This window comes from Sebastes fasciatus, chromosome 4 (genome assembly GCF_043250625.1).
Source record: "Sebastes fasciatus isolate fSebFas1 chromosome 4, fSebFas1.pri, whole genome shotgun sequence".
In the NCBI taxonomy this organism is placed as follows: Eukaryota; Metazoa; Chordata; class Actinopteri; order Perciformes; family Sebastidae; genus Sebastes; species Sebastes fasciatus.
Genome location: NC_133798.1, coordinates 30644027 through 30664415, shown reverse-complemented (window position 1 = coordinate 30664415; position 20389 = coordinate 30644027). Strand labels below are relative to the sequence as shown.

General features: G+C 39.1%; 1 protein-coding gene across 2 annotated transcripts in view; it reads left to right on the top strand.

The window, feature by feature from the left end:
* pot1 (protection of telomeres 1 homolog) overlaps positions 1–20389 on the top strand; it is a 64531-nt gene that overhangs the window by 26908 nt on the left and 17234 nt on the right. For both annotated transcript variants that reach the window (XM_074633561.1, XM_074633560.1), the window contains exons 5-10: positions 104–211; positions 3042–3122; positions 6136–6262; positions 8777–8907; positions 9098–9391; positions 11529–11684. In XM_074633561.1, coding sequence (XP_074489662.1) covers positions 104–211; positions 3042–3122; positions 6136–6262; positions 8777–8907; positions 9098–9391; positions 11529–11684 — 897 coding nt within the window. The remainder of the gene's footprint in view (positions 1–103; positions 212–3041; positions 3123–6135; positions 6263–8776; positions 8908–9097; positions 9392–11528; positions 11685–20389) is intronic.

The following is a 20389-nucleotide window of genomic DNA, read 5'->3' as shown; positions in this document are numbered from 1 at the left end:
ATCTGTCCTCCCTCTGGGAGGGAAGGATGTATATTTATCTCTCTGCTTTTGCTCTCAGTTTTAATCCCTGATTTCTCTGCTTCTTGTTGTTCATCTTGTGCAGGATGTGGTCGTGGCCTCTGGCTTCACTGTGGGCAAATCCCCCACAGCTCACAAGGACAAGCTGCACCCCTGTAACCTGCTGCTGTCAGGAGACGACGCCCGCGTTTATGTGAGAACTTTTATACATCTATATGTACCTTATGTGTGTCTGCATATATAAATAGGCTCTTTCTCAGTGTATAGAGAGGCAAAGTCCCGCCACTTCCGGTGGACCACTATGGGACCTTACTTCGGAAAAAACTGTATCTAACGGCGAGAGACAAATCATTTTTTGATCCCGTTTGAATTGCGCCATGAATCACACACATGATGTTTGTCAATTAAAAGATAATTTTGTAAGACAAGAAAGTCGTTTGTTATAAAACTGTTGAAGTATCAGACTGTGAAAATACATAATTAGAAAGACAACAAAAGTGTTGTAGTGACGTCTCTCTAGGAAGCTACGATGCCTGTGTGTTTCCTACTGAGATGAACTCACACCAGCAACAGGTCTGATTGTTCTTTCTCTTCCCGGCTGACGAAAAGACCAGAACCACCTGTCACAAAAGCGGCCTCGGACCAGTTGTTTTGTTCCCCATCAGGGTACGATTACTGCGTTCACAACCGCTCAAACGAACCACACCAGAGTTCGATTAAAGCAGACTCAGTGTTGGCTTGTGACAGCGACCAAGGTGTGGAGAAATATATTCTAATAAGCCTGCATGTGACGAAGGAAGGGGAGCCAAATCTGAACGGCTTGTTGAATCACAAGTTTTCTGATCTGTCCCCTTTAAGGTTACGGTTAGGGTAAGGATTGGGGTAGAAATGTATTTAATTTTGTGATGTAATGGTTAGGGTCATTGAGGGTTATCACAAATTGTGTGTGTTTGTAGAACTGTCTGCAGGCTGTAACCAGTCCGTTTGAGCGTGAGATCTTGTGCATGAGTTGTAAATTGAACATGACTCATCTTCGTCTGTGTCTCACTCTACGTCAGCGTCAGACAGACACAACAACAGCAACTCCACCTGCAGACAAGTCTCTGTTTACCTGCTCATGAATCACACATGCTTCTCCTGTTTGACCCGAAGGCATCACTATATTAACTACATTAACATTCCTCAGATTCACAGCTGACACTACTCATCCGTTCATTTTCAGACGTAACCACGTCACGTGCAATTTCATTTTTTTTTAGGGTTCACAAATTCAGTCAAACAAGTACCCGTTATTCAAAAACTAGATTGTAAAATGGATCTGAAAATTGAGGTCTAGTCCAAAGATTGACTTTTATGGCGCTTTCACAAGCCGTAGTCCTTTTCTCTAGTCCAGATCAGAGTGACATTGATACTTTTGGTTTGTTTTCTATTTAGTCTGGTTCAGTTTCACAGTGCACAAATTAAAGCGAACCAAATAAAACATTTTATTGGTTGAGGAGTGTCTACAAAGGAGCAGGGTCGAAGTTTTTTTACACTTTAACTTTAACTGCGCACAAATCCCTTTTCCTCCAGTTTATCTCAAATGACTTTATAGACGTCACTATTTTTGTGGACTTTATTTAGAATATTCTGTATGTTCCCCCTCGGCCCAGATGTACTATGCCATAGTATACTATACTATGAGTACAGCCTGTAGTATGAAGCAGGATTTGGGGTTAGCGAGGTATCTTCAGGATTTTCTGTCCTACGACGGTGGTTTACTTCTTACCGAGGTAGATCGCCATGGTAACTGATGCTGAACAGCTAACGTGCTCCAAAGCAAGTTTTGTTCCAGATAAGAGTTCAGCTCGTATAAAAACACCGCCTGCTGACCAGTCAGAGCTCGGTGTGCAGATCGTATGATAATATTACACAAAAGATGAAGAAGTTATAGTCATAATCAGGCTAAAAGCAACACAGTTTAAACTGACAAATGAAGGAAGGACAACTGGCAAAACAAATCGCTGACTGTGTGAAACAGACTTATTAATAAATACTTCAGAGTTGTGCATTTACAGTCCCGCAGATTGCATGCATTGCCTTGCATTTTTGCTATCGGTACTTTCATGTGTGCTGTGGGTGATAATAAGATATGAAAGTAAGCCTGCTTACCGTTTTGAATTATGTTCTTATATTTATTTTTTATTTGCTGCCGAGTCTGTTTCACACCGGCGGCGTCGGGTACGCAGCTGAAAGAAGGATAAAAGTGCAACAATTCCCCTAAAGGGGAGAATAAAGTATCTTCTAGTCTTATATTCTATAAGTAACATATTAATTTAACGGAATACACAAAGTAATTATAGTCAGATCTATCGCGCTCTAAATGGGTATTAGTCTGTTAATTTATGCATTCACACATCAGCAATTTTTTTCTTTTGCCAGCTGTCCTTCCTGCGTTTGGCAGCTTCAACTGTGTTAATTTTATTCTGGATTATGTGTTTAAATTCTTCATATTTGTCTAATATGATATTTCTCTCTTGGTTTGTAAAATGTGCCGCCCCGCTGACAGTAGACTTGTCCATGTTTGTGATTGTTCAGATGCTGCAAACAGCGCCCCGTTGTGTGTAATGTAAACACGCTCGTAGCCAGATTGAGAAACCCTGGGTTGATTTACTGAGTTGATAACCAGCGTCGAAGGACCCGCTTAGCAGGATCTCGGTTGTTAGGGTTAGTTAAGCCAGATAATGAGAAGATACCCTGGGTATGTTGAATTCGCTTCGTAGTACAGGCCTCTGATCAGTCCTCTCCCACTCATGTTAACCTGTCATTTACCTGTGTCCATCTTAACAAATGCCCACACAAGCAGCCTGCTTGGTTCACTTCCTGCAATTGGGCCGGGTTATGTTCTCACTGCTTTTATGTGAGTTTATAGATATTATTCCACTCTCCTCACTGCTTCACTCATCCTGTCATTTTCTGTGTTTCCTCCAGCATCTGTGGTGTCTGCTTCACTGTAATGTCTCCTCTCTGTCTTCGTCCTTCAGGTGTCCCGCCTGCCGCTGCCGCCTTGTCCTGATCCCATATCCCTGCCGGCTGACAAGAGGAGCTCTGCGGTCTCCGCTGAGGTCAGAGTCAGAGGCCCGGTTAGCTGTACAGGCTGCTGGAGTGTGTGTTGTGGAGGTCTTGTACCTGTCAGGATGCTTCATGTCAGCTGCTGGCTGTCGTAGAGCCACCTCGGCCGGTTCGGGATCTCCCCGGACCTCTGGGTCTCTGTGGTGGTGGTGATGTGGAGACGAGGATCGCCACTGTTTGATGCCCGAGTCTTAAAACTCCGAAGCTTTCAATAACTGCCTTGAGCAACTCGTTGCTTCAAACATGTAGCATCAGACACAAGCGCAGAGCACGTAGAAGCTGAGCAACTTTTTTGAATGTGGTAACAGAAAAAAAAAAATCTGACATTTTGAGAGGAGTTTAAATTTGAATGTGAATATAATATGAATAAGTATGTTTTCTTTAGTCCTCTTCACAGAAATTACAACTTTTCATCCTCCTTTTTTATTTTATCATAACATTTCAGCACTTCAACACTTCAGCTTTTTAAAAAAATATTCAGACTTTTGTCATAAAATTACAATTTATTTGTCATGATATTGCAGTGGTTTGTCATAACCCATTACTACTTTTGGTTATAACATTATTTTCTTTGGCCCTTTATAATTTTGTGCTGCAACAATTCATGCAATACAACATTTTTTATTGTGCTAAATAAGTCAAACCCAATTACTACCAGACAAATATTTTGTAAAAAGCTTAAAAAATACCATAATTCCATAATGTACACACATTATTTCCACTTTGATGTTTTAAAGGGTTAGTTCAGATTCACCGAAGTCACACAATAACACAAACTAACTAACTGATCAAGGCAGCGGTAGACCAGCAACTCCTGTGTTCTGAGAGGTAAAATGACTGTTTTGTCAATGGAGTCTGGTGCTTTTGAAGAGAACAAAGATAACTGCTTCAGCTCCCCGTTGGGAAGTGCTGTCTGACAGCAACGTAAAGCGGTGAAAATATTCTAAATATAGCGTAGACTTAAACTGATATAGATTTTTTTAGGTGTCTAAAATCCGTCTTGCTGCTGCCCCCGTCCACAGCAGTACATTACTTTGCTCCTGTCCTGCTACTCCTGTCTGTTTCTCCGAACTCCATCTAAAAACACCTGAACAATCCCGTAAAGTTAGGAAGTTATGCTAAAACTAGCCTCCACTTTATGAGTTAAATACAAACTTAACAGCACTGTAGGTCCTCCCAGATGTTGAATGTTGTTCAGGAACGGACAGCTTTTAAGGGATAAAACAAAACACTTCTGTTTCTCAGCGAATGTAAAGCAAAATCGCAAAAACATGATTAAAGCCCGTCTGACTGTCGACATGCTGAGACACATGAGAATGAATATGGAAGTCAGCTGTGAACAGTGGGTAAAGACTCCACAGAGATAATCTGCTGCCACTGTTAAAGGTATCATAATATAATATAACATTGATAGAAACCACAGGAAATATTAAGCCAAGGACAGATCAATAACAGAGTAACAGTGATGTGGAGATGTGATAAGCATTTTTACAACAGAATAAATTAACAGACAGAATAACACTCACAGCATAAGAATAAATAAAAGAGAACATCTTTTCAGAAGCCTGTGATCTCAGTTTAAAGGCTCGATTTTAGTTCGGACTCTGAGTTTGAGCTACACTGTAGAACGAATGCCGGTAAAAATACATTTTGGCTAGACTGCCTCTCTGGTTTCCTCTTTTATGAGCGTATGCTCACTTTTCAGATCTTCATTATTCTGCTCTGAAAGTCACATCTGACTGAGGAAACGCTGAAAAAGACGGGGGAGGTTTGAAACTATCGGATGCTCTGATCAGTCGTTTCCTACGCTTTTAACATTTATCAGAGATGACATTTGTTTAGTTAAATGCCAAGATTACAAAATCTGTCAATCTCAAGAAAGAAGATTAATTGTTTGACTCATCAGTTGTGTCCTCAGTTTGTCTTCATCATCAACAGTTTATAGTTACACACATTCTAACATTTCATATACTATGTGTAAATATAAATATATATATATATTTATATATATTTATATATGTGTGTATCTGTTATTGATTAAGATATTATTTTTAAACCTTAAAGAAATCTTTTGTGAAACATCTATTAACATTATTTGAATCAGTATTTTAAAGTTGCAACTGATGATTATAGTACTTAGTTAAACGGTTAATAAATACTTTGTAAAGCATCTATAAACATTATTTAGATAGATGGTTAATACTAATCTCAATGGTTAATAATTGCTTCGTGTTCCATCTATCTATGTAATGTTTAAAGATGTTTTACAAACGATTTCTTAAAGGTTTACAAATCATTTGTTAATCACTAACACATACTTAATATCGTATATAAAATGTGTGTAACAATAAAATGTTAAATAGTGTATTAATGTAATCAGAATTGAATTGTTATTGTCTCTTGTCAGCTGTGATACAACATATAATCATAAACTAATTATTTCATATTACACAAACTAATGATAATAAATTATAGCATCACTAATAATTAGTAAACATTATTGATCATCATTTCATTGTTAACAGTAAAATAACTAACTATAATAACCATCATTTATAAATGGTAAACTGATAGTTAATTATACTTAAAGTGTTGATAACCAATTAACTAAATTAGCTAAAAGCAAAACATGTTCGATACACAGACCTTTAAAAATGTATTTTAGTTCATGTGGTTACAGTGTTCATTTTCTCCGTCTATTATCATCTGTGTGTCTATCTGGTTTCTGATTATATGTGTTATCTGTCCCACAGTATGTACTCGATAGATCAGATTCCTCCATGTCTCTTTGTGGCGTGTGATTGCTTTTCAGTGTCGTCGTTCTAAAGATTCGTGCCAATTGTTTGTCTTGTTCTTCTACTCTATGTAATGGGCTCATACTAAGAAGATAGTGCTGCTCCAGTGGGAAATTTACTTTTTGAGTGGAGGGGGACTTAAAACTAACATTGTGTTAATAACCTGAGCTGCTGGTGCCTCTTTTTTAACTAAATCTTCATTTCTCCTCAGGTTTCCAGGACGACCAAAGCTCCAAAATACACGTACGTCCGACTGGGCGACCTGAAGGACAAAGCTGTGGTCAACGTGTACGGAGTGGTGGTCTTCTTCAAACAGCCGTTCAAGAGTCGCGGCACAGGTCAGTCTAGAACCAGATGATGGACAAAACATTGGGGAACTATTTAGTATATGTTTTCTCATACTGGCAGTGCTGCAGCGCCCCTTTTCACCCTCTGTCTGAAACGCTCTGTTTAAGTTCAAATGCAAATGTGTTACTTGGTGACATCACCACGTTACGGAAGAAGGCGGGACTTGAAGCAAGGCGTTTCATGCCGTTCAGGAGCAGTGTTTTTTGGGGGAGAGTATTTCCCTTTGGTGTCGACTTTGGGCTTTGTAACTTTGCAGACTTTTTATATGCACAAAAACTATATAACAGGGAAGAGGGAAAATCCAGAACTATAACAGGTCCTCTTTAAGTCAAAGTAATATTACGAGAAAAGCCATGGTGTTATGAAAATAAATGTATAATATTTTCAAAAGAAAAGTCTTAATTTCTTAAAAAATAAAGCAGTATTTTCTCACACAAAAAAATATTGTTTGATGAAAATACAGAGATTACGAAACAAAAGTTTAAATTTTTCAAGAAAGTGAACATTATCAGAATAAGTCATGAGTGAAAGTCATAATGTTATAAAAAATAAAGTAGAAATTTTTGCACAAAGCCGTGTTTTTTCTTCTTCAAAATGTCATAATACAATACAAACTAAATTATAATTTACTCAAAACGTCTTAATGGCGTGTTGTTTGAATAAAGTTGCCATTTTACAAAAAAGGAATAATTTCATTAACATAAAGTCAGAATAAAAAAATAGTCATATTATGAGAAAAGATTTAATTTGATAAAAAATGCCATAATGCAATTTTCAGAAAAGTCACAATATTATGAGATTGATTTTGATAATGTTATAATAAAAAAAAGGTCAATACAATGAGAATAGGTCATAATTTAAAAAAGTCAGAATATTATTGGAATAAAATTGTGATTTTGTCAGTTTACAACAAAAATAAAGTTGTAATATGAATTTTATTGATTAAATTAAGATTTTCTTGCATAAAAAATACACTATTCACAATATATTATTTTTTTCTAAATGTTAATGACTTTTGTTTTCATTTAAAAATTGTAATAGAGTTCATCGGCATGTAAAAGTGTAACAACTCAGTCTGGTTTTAAAACACCAACTGCTCTTTACCTCCATTCAACAGAGTGAAACGGTGAAGAAGTCTGAACCTTTTCAGCACCACGGACAGAGACATTGAGACGCTCAGCAGCATTTGTGTTTAAAAATGTAGGAAAGATGGATAGTTAGTGGTAAGAAGGACCCAAACACATAAACCACATCACTTCTTCTGAGACAGAAATGATGCTGATGGACAGAAAAGAAGAGAAAATCTTGAATCATGAAGCGTGATAAGCTGGATCCGATACAGTTTTGTTTGATCTACTGAACCTCTAGAATAATGTTTAATCATTTACTTAATTTCCCTTTTAACAAACTGCAGCTGATATCATCATATCAAGCATTATGACAGAGGAGCGTTCAGTCGACCTGCAGCCATGCAGCACAGGATGATGAAGTGTGCGTGTGTTTTTATTGTGTTTTGGGAAGGACGATAAAGAAAAAAGCAGCATCCAGACTGGAAATTGTCCAGACTTTATCATCATATTTGCGGATCCTTCAGGCGTCTTTTAAAGTAAACAGAGATATTGGAAAAATCCATCTGATCAGACACTGAAGAAACACACACACACACACACACGCTGAGATATACAGTCATATTCACACAGATCAGATATGCACAGACATGCACAGACTTAAACACATGTGTGTATACGTACAGTATAAGTGTATGTATAAGTACCGTAAAACTTCAATCAAAAGCCGAGCCCCAATTAGACGCAGTGTCCCGTTTACTCCCCGAGTGTGGCTACACGTTTTGACAAATAAACGCAGGTCTCAAATGTGGTGACTCGCTACCTTTTGAAGTGGTCATAAAGTTTATTCCTCGATTATTTCGATTTTTTAAGTCTGTGAGGGTCCACCGATCAAAAGAATCAAAATGTTTTTTCATAGAAATGAAACTAAACAAAGACTGCACTTTAACTGACGTAAAGAATATTTTCTCTTTCTCCTGCACCGTGTTGATGGATATGCTGTTTGCATGTCTGTAAAGGGGAGACTCCTGGGTACCCATAGAACCCATTTTCATTCACATATCTTGAGGTCAGAAGAGCTCATTCGTTCTTCGGAGGCAGACCATTAAATTAGATAATAGAACGACGAAAAACGCCCCAAAAAAACAACAACAGGTGATTTACTCAGTCAGTCGCAGATAGCCGATATATTCGTCCAATTGCCCAACACTACTTCACTATTGGCGGGTGTATTGCTCAGGACTCAAGGAAGTGCAGTGTGAGGTTGTTTGGACGAGCCGGTCTCGAGAAAGCTGCTGGCAGCAGCACCGGAGGCCAAGCAACCAGCCCGTTCTCACCAGGCCCATTTTGAACTGGCACTGCACTAGTATTATTAAACATGCTCCATCACTATCAACAAACTATGAGATCTGACCACGGGACGTTTTCTTTCCACAGACTTCTGCTCCACCCTGAAGATTACCGATCAGTCAAACCAGAAGATCGGCTGCACCATCTTCTGTGAGAAGCTGGAGGACCATCCCCAAATCTTTCAAGTCGGAGACATCGTCCGCCTGCACAGAGTCAAGGTCCAGCCTGAATTATTATAGAACGATTCTATGAGTAACCCTAGCGCATTTTATTTTGTAGTTGTGAAGACAGGATCTAAAACATCCCAAACTACCAGTGTTGTTCTTAAATTGAGATTCTGTAATTTAGAGATAATCTACTGTATGTTAAAGAGATGAGTGGTAAATGATTCGACGTCTCTCTACACAGACTCAGTTCTTCAATAGCTCCATGACGCTGGTCAACACCTATGGTTTCTCTGTGGTGACGTTTGACGGGGCGGAAGGCGGATCCATGGAGCCGCGGACCTCCAGCCGCTCCTTCCACTTCGACCAGGAGGACCGTCGGACGGTGGAGGATCTGCGATCGTGGGCCGCCAGTGAGGCTCTCCTCCCCTCAGGTCCCCCAGTCCCTCTGTCCGCCGTTCAGCCCAAAGCTTACTTCGACCTGACCTGCCAGCTGCTGGCCAAAGCTCCCATCGACACCACCTGCACCCTGCTGAGGGTAAGAACGCCGCAGACATGGTGAACCACACATAAACTGAAGAAGTAGTTAAACAAGTTGGATTGAATATGTGGTGCATTTGTACAGACTGAAGAGTCGGGTTGTGTTTATCAATGTTTATTATGGGCTCTATTTTGCACTGGAAGAGTGACACAAACGCACCAACGCTACACCTTTTTGTCTGAAGAGGGAATAGAAGTTTCTACAAAGGATTGATGAAGCTGAAGCAGGTGTAACATCTGAGACACTTCTGCAGGTTGATTTCAGTGAGAGCAGTGGTTCCCAACCTGGGGATTCCTTTTGCTACTTAGTAGAAAAATCTAACTAAATATTCTGCTTCAATCCATTTTTTTTTTATTTGTTGGCGTTTAGCATTTCAAAACACAACATTTTCTACTGCGGTCAAAAACCTTTTTGCGCTCCCGCTTGACGCACACAAACAGAGGCACGGACCTGCATTAACGGGGCGGTCTAGCAGCAATCTAACAACACCATGAATTACATTTATTTGACAACATTAACAAATCTCGGATCAACGACTCAGGTAGACTAGACTAACATATTCTGCCCCTTCGCTCTCTCTGCTACTAGGGGATGGAAAGAGGGGGATGGCAGGTTAACAAAGGGCATGGCAACCCTCAAATCTGTCTGTTAGCTACATTGATTAAAAACGACTGGACATGTCAGGATCTGTCAGCTCAGCAGGTGATGGATTGATCGAATACTTAATCAAAAACAAGTTTTTACAAGTTGAGAAAAGTAGAGGCAAATGTCTCAATCTGTTTTACATGTAAAACAGTAAAATAAATCCCCGGGGCCTCCCTACAGGGGTTTGGTTTCAGATCTGAGGCTGAAGTTTACCTTTTAGTGTTTGACGTGTTCCTGCTAATCAACAACATAAAATCCCTCGGTGTTCACAGGAAGCTTCCCTGGAGGCTGTTTACTGTCAGCTTGTATCCATTTGTTCTTATCATCTTGTTTTTATTCCCCGCAGTCAGTCACCTGTTCTTTTTGTTGTTGTCGATGTTAATGTGACTCGTTGTCTTGTTAGGAAGCTGCGTGTCTCTTTTAAAACTTCAACCGTCTTTGAGTTTTCAAACTGAAGTAGTTGATATTTGTATTGTCCCCTCTGGAATAATGGAGCTGTTTGCCTTCAGTCTTCATCTGTCTCATAGTAAATCGTCTTCACAGTCAGGTGGCCTCAGTGGGAGGAGGGCTCATCTATTTTATCTTGGTCCTCCTGAGCTGTTTTACCAGCCACCTCCAGTTCTCAGAACAGAAATGAGGCTGTAAGTGATGGCTGGTTTCCTGCCAGTGAGGCTGATAGAGGAGATAAATTTGAACAGGATTTGGCAGTGAGCCTTGGTCTGCTGCCAGTCTGCTCTCACTGATTCCTAAAGCTGCTCTGAGGACGCTGCCTGCTGTTACGCAACACCACATTCAACCAGGAGAGGATGTTCTCCAAATCATAGCCGTTTATTAGATGAAGAGTACATTTTTATACCTTTCCTCAAGCACCTGAGATCATCATCGTCTAACTGAATTACAGCCAGCTCTGAATTTAAATATTACAGCCTGTTCACATCATAGTCAAGAATTAGTCTATTGATTCATGGGTTAGTCAATTTTACAAAATCTATTTCACGACAATTTTGATAGTTTCAAGTTTAGTCAAGTTTCAAAGTTTTTATTTGTCACACTAGTGTTGTCAATATGGAAGTATCGATACATATCGATCCATCCATCATCTGTAACCGCTTATCCTATCCAGCTGACATTGGGTGAAGGCGGGGTACACCCTGGACAGGTCGCCAGACTATCACAGAGCTGACACATTCACGCACTCGTTCTATTGTACGATTGAACATTTGAATCGATTGACAGCCCTAATGATAATATAGAATAATGAAATCCTTGCTACAAACTTCCTCATGTTGTACAATATAGACGGAGTGATTAATCTGACAGTTAAGGTGTTGCGATATAATGTTCTTGAACAAACAGACAGATGGATAAATGGACTGTCAACACCATTATTTTCTCTGCTTCTAGCAGGTTGAAAATATCTGTGTCCTGCCCTGGTCAACAGATTCTGAGTCTTATCGTCTGTGTCATGTTTGTGTGTTTTTTTTTCCAGGTGTGGGACGGGACCAGGTGTGATCACACTCTGCTGAAGGTCATAGTTGAACCGAACGTCACAGAGGGACCGTCTTCCTTCTCTGAAGAGAGGAAGAGCCTCATCGCCAACATCCTCGTCTACGACAACCATGTGGAGTCCGCCAGGCAGCTGAAGGTCAGAGCAAAACATTTACTTCAGCTGTCGGTTAAAATCACAATAATTGGGAACGATCTTGGTACCTTAGTGATGCAATATACATCCGAAATTGCAGAGATCATAAATAGACTCTTGTAACCTCAGATCTTGCCTCTTAACAATAATTTATTTAGACGTTTTCTTTGGTATCAAAGCCATCCAGTGATCGTTGTGCAAACAGGAACCAATAGCAGCAAATGCAGTATGATTTTTAATGGTTCAGATTTGACACAAATGAAACCATATTGGGGGAAAAGCTTACAAAAGTTTAAGCTCATGATATACTTGCTTTTTGCCAACGCGTACACGTAGACAAGAGCAGCTACGGGAGCAATATTATTCACATGCTTGCCTGCGTACTTTGTGTGTTGCTGGATGATTAAAAGTGTATCCAGAAGGGGCCAGATCAAATCATCCCTAAACTACACCAGAATATCTTCAGGTTTACCCTTCATGGCAACACTCGAGGACTTTGTTAATCTTGAGATCACAGCAGAAAAACTCTTTAGTTTCTCTTCTAAACTTGACCACCACCACTGCCTGTGTTAGGTTGAGCAGTGCATCATCAAAATGGCCAGCGTTAGTTTCCAATGTGCAGAGTTTAAAGGGCACCACGTTGTTGAGTCTCTGTCTGAAATACCTGCGATAGGATCGGGGATGTTTTTTTTTTAGCTGCAGCTTGTTAGCCAGGGAATGCATGCTTTGACCGGGTGCAGTCATTCTTGTGAACGCCGACGCACGTTATGCTAATCGACGTATTTTTGTAATCGATGACATCTATGAAGTCAACGAATCACCCAAAGAAAATTGCTGCTCAAAGTCAACTCCTTTTTATTGAAGTACATGGATAAAGAGAACAGATAGTTAGAATGAGTCTCATCATTCATCAAATAACTGTCTTTATAAAGTTACCCTCCAGTGTAAACGCTCTCTTTCCTCAAATGACAGAGTATTAAGTCTAATAGTTATTTCAATCACAGCCATAAATGCTTTTCCTTTCTCTTTTTTTATGTTATTCTTGGTGTTTCAGCACCCTGAGGTCTCTATCCTTTTCGTTTTTATACATTGGTAATCGAGTGGCCTGTGGAGCTGTACGGTGGCTGAAACCGACAGCTCATTTGTCCTTTTCACTGTTTCCTTACAAGGACATCCACCCTGTAATAATAATAACTGGAGAAATCACTGAATTATAGGTATGGAAACCACACAGACCTCCTACTGCAGAGCTAATCCCACACAGCCGCTGTTTGACTTCACACACAGGACTGAATATGAGTTTGCATTGACCTCTGGGTACTTTCAGTGCTTTTTCTGTTGTTTCTTTACTCTGTTACATCTTTTATACTGTAGTCATCTAGAGGGCCACAACACACTGCTTGTAGAGGAACTTATCCTCTGTTGTAACTTTCACTTGAACAAACAGCCTCAGATCTTTGAAACCTGGAGGCCTCAGATGTTTCAGCGCCGGAGGTTTGGTGTTTTTGGCTTCAGCTGAGCTCTCATCAGAAGCTCTCAGTAGGTGTTTTCACATGTTTTCTGTTTGTCAGAACGTCTTGTTCAGATTCTCTCCGCTACATAACAGCAGTGTCTGATAGGTGCATTCGAGGGCAGGGCAATAGAAATGGAATCACATATTTTAGGGCTGCAACTAGGGATTATTATTAGTATCAATCTGTTGATTTTTAATGTATTAAAGAATGAATTGCTTTTTATTAGGGCTGTCAAAGTTAACTTGATAATAACGCGTTAAAACAAATTAGTTTTAACGCCACTAATTTCTTTAACTTATTAACGCAATTAATCTTTGTTGTTGTAGCGGGCTCGGTTTTAAAACTAGAGCGAAGATACTGGTATCATATGACATATGAAATATGATATGAAACTAGAGAACCTAAGGAATCAATTGGTACCAACCATGTCATACTATCTTGTCGTGAAGGAGGTTAAATAACGCTCCAAATTTACGTTAAATTTTGGCTCAGAAGCATTCGCGTCAGCCTTAGTAAATACGTACAGCGTCAGACGTATGCTAGCATGTTGTTACGTTTTTTTTTATACACTACAACAATTCAGTGAAGCATAGAGAAAGCAAGAGAGATAAAGACTAAATATAGCGCAAAATACACAGCAGATGTTGCATAATTGAATATCTTTCTGTTTTTGCTGCCAACTGATATCACGTTGAACTATAATCTCATCGTATCGGCCAAGTCTAATGGCATAAGAATGTTTATATATATCGTTCAGCCTTAGTTAAGTCGTATCTGTCTGTGTGTGTCCATCTGATTAATCAACACAACAAAAAGAAAAATGATGTATGATGATATATTTATATTTAATAGTTCAGTTTTGAAGTTGTTCAGAAGACAGTGGAGGCTTCTTCTTCTTCTTCTTCCTGTGGAGAATTCATCAGTGAGTTTACACTCTTTAATGGTGATAGAAAATGACTCAAATTACTCTTTAATATTTGCTCGATTTACCAATCGTTTTGCCTAAGTGAAGTTAATTTCTTCTCATTCGTTTTCTTAATTATCGCCGTACGAAGTGATCATTTGTCAGTTGTAGAGTCGGTTAAATGTTGAGTCTGTGAGGCTGAGCGGGGTTTATTTTTCAGCTCTGTCGTCGTGACGCACATGATCTACACTCGACCCTGGAGGCGTTAAAGAGCTCTTCACAATCTAACCGAGCCGGTTCATTACACTGAATATCTTAAAACGCTGTAAATACACATCATCAACACGTTATCTGACTGAAAACAACAGTCGAGCTAATGAATGTATGTGTATGTTGTGAATAAGGTCACTGGTTTAAATACAGCTCTGTGGAAAAACATCATGACGTCGACCTGAAGCCTCAGAGCTGGAGGAGAGTTTTCTGTAGAGAGTTCCACATTCAGGTATTCAGCGGGAGTTTGTCATTGTTTCTCCACCTACCTCATCCACATGTATTTAAGTGAATGATCTGAGTCATCCGCACAGACCGAGGTCACTGTAACAACAGAAGCAATCAGAAAGGTGAATGACGGGAGCAGGATGTAGTGTTCCTGGAAAAGAAATAAAAATAAAAGCATCATGATACGACCACAAACTCACCTTCAGTCGCTTAAACTCACCATCCTCTCATCACCTCAACAAAACTGGCTGAGACCAAAACAAGACTCCATTTCTGAGCAGTTAAGCAAAATGGAAAAAGTAAGGTTGTCAAAGTTTATGTGATAATAACACGTTAACGCAAATTTCTTTAACGCATTAATGCTACTTGGGTTTTTTAGGTTGTAGCGGGCTCAGTTTTGGTATTATATGAAACCAGAAAACCTAAAGAATCCTTTGGCACCAACCATGTCATACTAGCTTGTCGTGAAGGAGGTCAAATAACGCTCCAAACTTATGCTAAATTTTGGCGAGGAAAAACTGGCATGACCATTTTCAAAGGGGTCCCTTGACCTCTGACCTCAAGATATGTGAATGAAAATGGGTTCTATGGGTACCCACGAGTCTCCCCTTTACAGACATGCCCACTTTATGATAATCACATGCAGTTTGGGGCAAGTCATAGTCAAGTCAGCACACTGACACACTGACAGCTGTTGTTGCCTGTTGGGCTGCAGTTTACCATGTTGTGATTTGAGCATATTTTGTATGCTAAATGCAGTACCTGTGAGGGTTTCTGGACAATATGTGTCATTGTTTTGTGTTGTTAATTGATTTTCAATAATAAATATATACATACATTTTGCATAAATCAGCATATTTGCCCACTCCCATGTTGATAAGAGTATTAAATACTTGATAAATCTCCCTTTAAGGTACATTTTGAACAGATAAAAATGTGTCATTAATTTGCGATTAATCACGATTAATTATGGACAATCATGCAATTAATCACGATTAAATATTTTAATCGATTGACAGTTCTAGAAAAAATATAACACTAGGAATATGTACTGTATTGTCTCGGATTTGAAATAAGTAGTTGCATGTGCTGCAGTTTTCTTTTGTTCCGTCACTTCATAGGTTCACTGGTGTGAATCAAGACTGGACAGTAATTCTTATTGATTATCAACTTTGAGTGGAATGACATCGTAATGTTTTTTTGCGGGTGTGATGGATAACAGCTGAAGACAGTTCAATGCATTTAATGTCAATGTGAATATATTTTATGTGATCATGCATCCATTTGTCAACCCGTTTTCACTCCCAACTCGTCAAATACCAACGTTTGGTCAGCGCCCCTCGGCAACGGAAACCGACGCACAGAGGCACCCTCTAGCGTCAGTTTGTGATGAACCGGGCTTTCATCGAACTCCAGTGCAAACCAACCCGCGGCGTTATTCGACGGTCGGAGCAAGTGACGTAGTATCGATAGCGTGAGAGTCCGCTCCCTACCTAAGTGGTTGTGTTTCACTTTGTGAGTGAACTACTCTACATCCACTATGTGTCCTCATCCACCTTCAGATTTGTTGTATCCCAGCATGTTGTTAGTGTTACAGTTACAGTACAGTTTGCTTTTTTTCTGTATGAGAAGAAGACTGTCTGGAGTGTGAAAAGTCTCAGCTGAGGTATAAAAATCTAATTTAGATCAGGTGGATTTTAGATTCTGCTGTTGCTCCTTATAAAGAAGTGTTGAGAAGATGTTTTTGCTCATGTGGTGTAAACTCTGATTTTAATGTGATAACTGTAGAGGAGTGTTGTATTATGTTTCATCAGTTTGAAACCAGAATTTGCCTCTTTCAAAGCACAGCTGAGCCTCACTGATACCACAGTAGAGCCACATATGTGTGTAGTCGGTGTATAAAAAGGGTATAAAAAGTTGTGTGTTTGCAACTCAAAGGGTGACGTCATATAAACTATTGAAGTGAATGGGAACACCCCCAACTTCTATCTAGAAACACAGTGTCTGTTTGGTTTTCATCTCTGTTAAAATAGTTATTGTTGGAAAGAAGAAAACCATCAAAATAACAGCTGATTCCAAACCTTTGAACGGTAGTGTCGGTGATCACATTTCACTGTCGGGAGGATCCCTGTGCACGGTCATGCAACCCCTATTCTGAACTTTAAATAGTTGAGAGGAATCCATTGAAAACACATAGTAAGTGAAGCTCGGAATGATGTATCATGGTTAAAAAAAATTCTCTTCGATTGGATGTTTTTTGACAGGTGACTATTAACACCCGTCAATCAATTCAGCAGTGTGTGACACACTGAGAGCCTTTCCACTACAGAAGTGTTTGAATAGGAATATTTCCCCCAACTACCAGGCTCCTCTGGTGAATCATCACTGGTATTGTGTAAAATTGACTGAGGCGTTTCTGTGAGAAGAAGGCCATTAGGAGAGAAAGGAGCCCATTATGATGAAAAGAAGCTGAGAACAAGAGAGTGAGGAGGAGGAGAAGTGCTGCAGTCGGTGTGGCGTTTCCTCCTCGATCGCTGATTCTCTCAGAAACACACACACACACGGATAATAAAACATTTATTTTTATGGTACTTGTTTAAGAACGGAAGAAACCTTCTGCAGAGTTAATCAAAGCAGCAAAATGTCACATTTAACTGTCACTCTTAGACCACCTTCATCAGCAGAAACATAAAGCTGTAAACACAAGGAGATGCAATGGGTGTAGATTATAGTGTGCCGTTTGTCTCTGTGTACATGAACATACTTTGTGACTCGTGTTTGTCAATCAATTAACATGATTGTCCATAGTTAATTGTGATTAATCGCAAATTAATTGCCCATTTTTTATCCGTTCAAAATGTAACTTAAAGGGATATTTGTCAAGCATTTCTTACTCTTATCAACAGCCGTGGAAGAACTTTGTCTTCATAAAATACAGACTGAAATTGGCAAAAGTTCGGTTGAAATCAGTAAATGTATGATTAAAGAATAAACAATTGAGATTATGAATGCAACCTGACATTCAATGCCAGATTAAGTCGGTACTAAAAAGGTGTTTCGGCTCCAAACCCTAGTCAAATCACCATACAAAAATATTAGGGCTATCAATTGATTAAAATAGTTAATCGCGATTAATCGCACATTTAACTGTTCAAAATGTACCTTAAAGAAAGATTTGTCAAGTATTTAATACTCTTATCAACATGGGAGTGGACAAATATGCTACTTTAAGCAAATGTATGTATATATTTATTAGTAGAAATCATTTAACGACAAAACAATGACAAATATTGTCCAGAAACCCTCTGGGTGCTGTCATTTATCTACTAAATCCTGATGAAGCAGGTTTTACTTCTACAAATTTTAAGCCGGTATACTTCTGTATCTGCATACTGCGAGGGTCCACATTTTGTCATCTGCTCAATGCCTTTAGGATCCATGCAGACGTCTGTATAGACATCCCAAAATGACTGACATTGCAGACTATACATGCTTCAAAATGGTCCGCCTTCACTTCTACCCATAAGAAATGCATTGGCTCTGCTCCCTGCACTGTTTTTTTTTTTGTACCCCAGAACGTCAGTAATTTTGAGAACGGAAGAGAAAACCTGCTAAATGTGATGTTAATGAGCATGGAGAAGTCCAACTTTTGATGTAGCCTACTTTAGTTTCTGTAACTTAATCAGTGGAGACACATGCGCTCTATGTGATCTGATATAAACAGACTTGCACTGTTCTGTGAGGGAAGTCAGTGTCGGAATGGAAATGGTCAGATTCTGACTAAAAAAAATATGATAAAATGTATTTCACAATGGTGCCAAGAGCTAAAATCTAATATCGGCATCCTAACATGCTCACAATCACAATACGTATGCTCAAAACCATACACGCATATTTCACTGTTATCGATGAATCCAAATGGAAAAGAAAAGCTGTAAGTTACTAAAATTTAGGACATCGCCACCACTTGCTGCTTACAGAGATTCACATCATACCTGTATCCTCATATGCCGCTAACATGCTACATTTAGCAGGTGTAATGTTTACCGTGTTCACAATATTAGTGGGTTAGCATTCTAACATTTGCTTATTAGCATTAAACTAAAAGTACAGTTGCAAGTATTTGGTCATAAACCAAAGTATTGTGTTATTTGGACCTGGATCATGAATGTCTGCACAGAATTTCATGGCTATAAATCCAATAGTTGTTGAGATATTTGAGTCTGAACTAAAGTGATGGACCGACTGATTACCGATTAAGATTCATAGAGCCACTCACTCCGCATTTTCCTCTGAAGTAAGACTTTGTTTATCAAGAAGCGTCTCCTGTCCTTGAACTAAACAAAGATGGCAACCGACTGAGTGAACTGTTTTTGGTGACCCCAATGATCTTTCCTCTGAAGGTGCTGATACTTCTCTTTGGGTTCAGCACTGCAAGTGGTCCGTTCACATCAGTCATTTCACTCCATATTAATACAGAAAATACAGTATTATCTAATTGAGCTTTTAAGGTAATGGGAGCTTCATTTAGAGGGTTTTTCAAATTACAACCAGACTTTTCTTATATTATTATTCTTAAATAAATGAGACCCGACAGTCTCTCCGGTCCAGAGAGCTGAGTTCAGTAACATTGGATCTTAAACTAAACTCATAGTTTTTTGTGTGTCTTCTCGTTCTCGCCTGTTTCAAGCCTTGGAGTCACTCGTCATTATTCACACCGACTCTCTCTCTCTCTCTCTCTCTCTCTGTAACTCCTCCTGTCTCTTCCATCTCTTAGTTTCAGTTTCTCCTGAATCCTCATTTATCCATTTATCTTCCCCTCTCTCCCCCCTGCAGTCCTTCTCTTCTCTGCCTCAGCAGAATCTCCTCATGTTTACCTGGTTACCTCCTCACTTTCCTCTTCCTGCTGAACCTGCAGCTGTCTCCAGCCCGAATCCTGATCCCACCAGCTGGTTCATGAATTTAAAAAATAAAATATCTGTTGTTTCTTCTAAACAGATTCTAAATGCCAGTGTTGGAGTTAATGTGGGCGTTCAGGAATATCTATGAGTCTGCTTCATACTGAGGCCTTTTACAGCCTGCAGGTCGGGCTTTGGTAAAAATGTATTTATAGTTTAGTATTTGTGTGCATATACACAAACTCATGCATTTAGTGCCCATATTGTTGCCAAACATTAAATACATTTGATAAATCAAAAAGCAGTATATGTAACACTTCCTTTTAGCCACACAGGTGGCCGGACCACCGCTTTGTTCCATACTGAATTATTTCCACTGTTAACTTTACCACTAGACCATGGGAAAAAGTTGAATGATACACTTCTAGGGACTTTTACTTTGGAAAATATCTAAATTAATACAGTAAAAAGGTTTGATTTTCAGCATGTATGTAGTCAGAGATGTCCTGAAGTCAAATATATCAGTCATTGTCAGGAATTTATTTAGTATATTTTTTTTCTAGCAACCCAAAAATCAAAGAAATAAAGTTAATTAACTAATTTCCCTCACATATTAGTGGTATTTTCTTTTTAATTTATAATGGACATGTAATATTTTATACATCTGGTGAATATAATCCAATCAATCTTATTTCCATATATGTATTTTGTATATACAGTTCCCTTTGTTAACGCCTTATTTTGAAAACCGGACGTAGTCTGACTTCCTCTAACTTCTCCAAGGTGGTCTCTAGCTCTCCCGTCAGCTCCGTTCTCTTTATACATCCATGGTCAGCTCCATCAGGGCTGTTTGAATGCATTTAACATAAATGTCAGTATATGGGTGCTCTACAG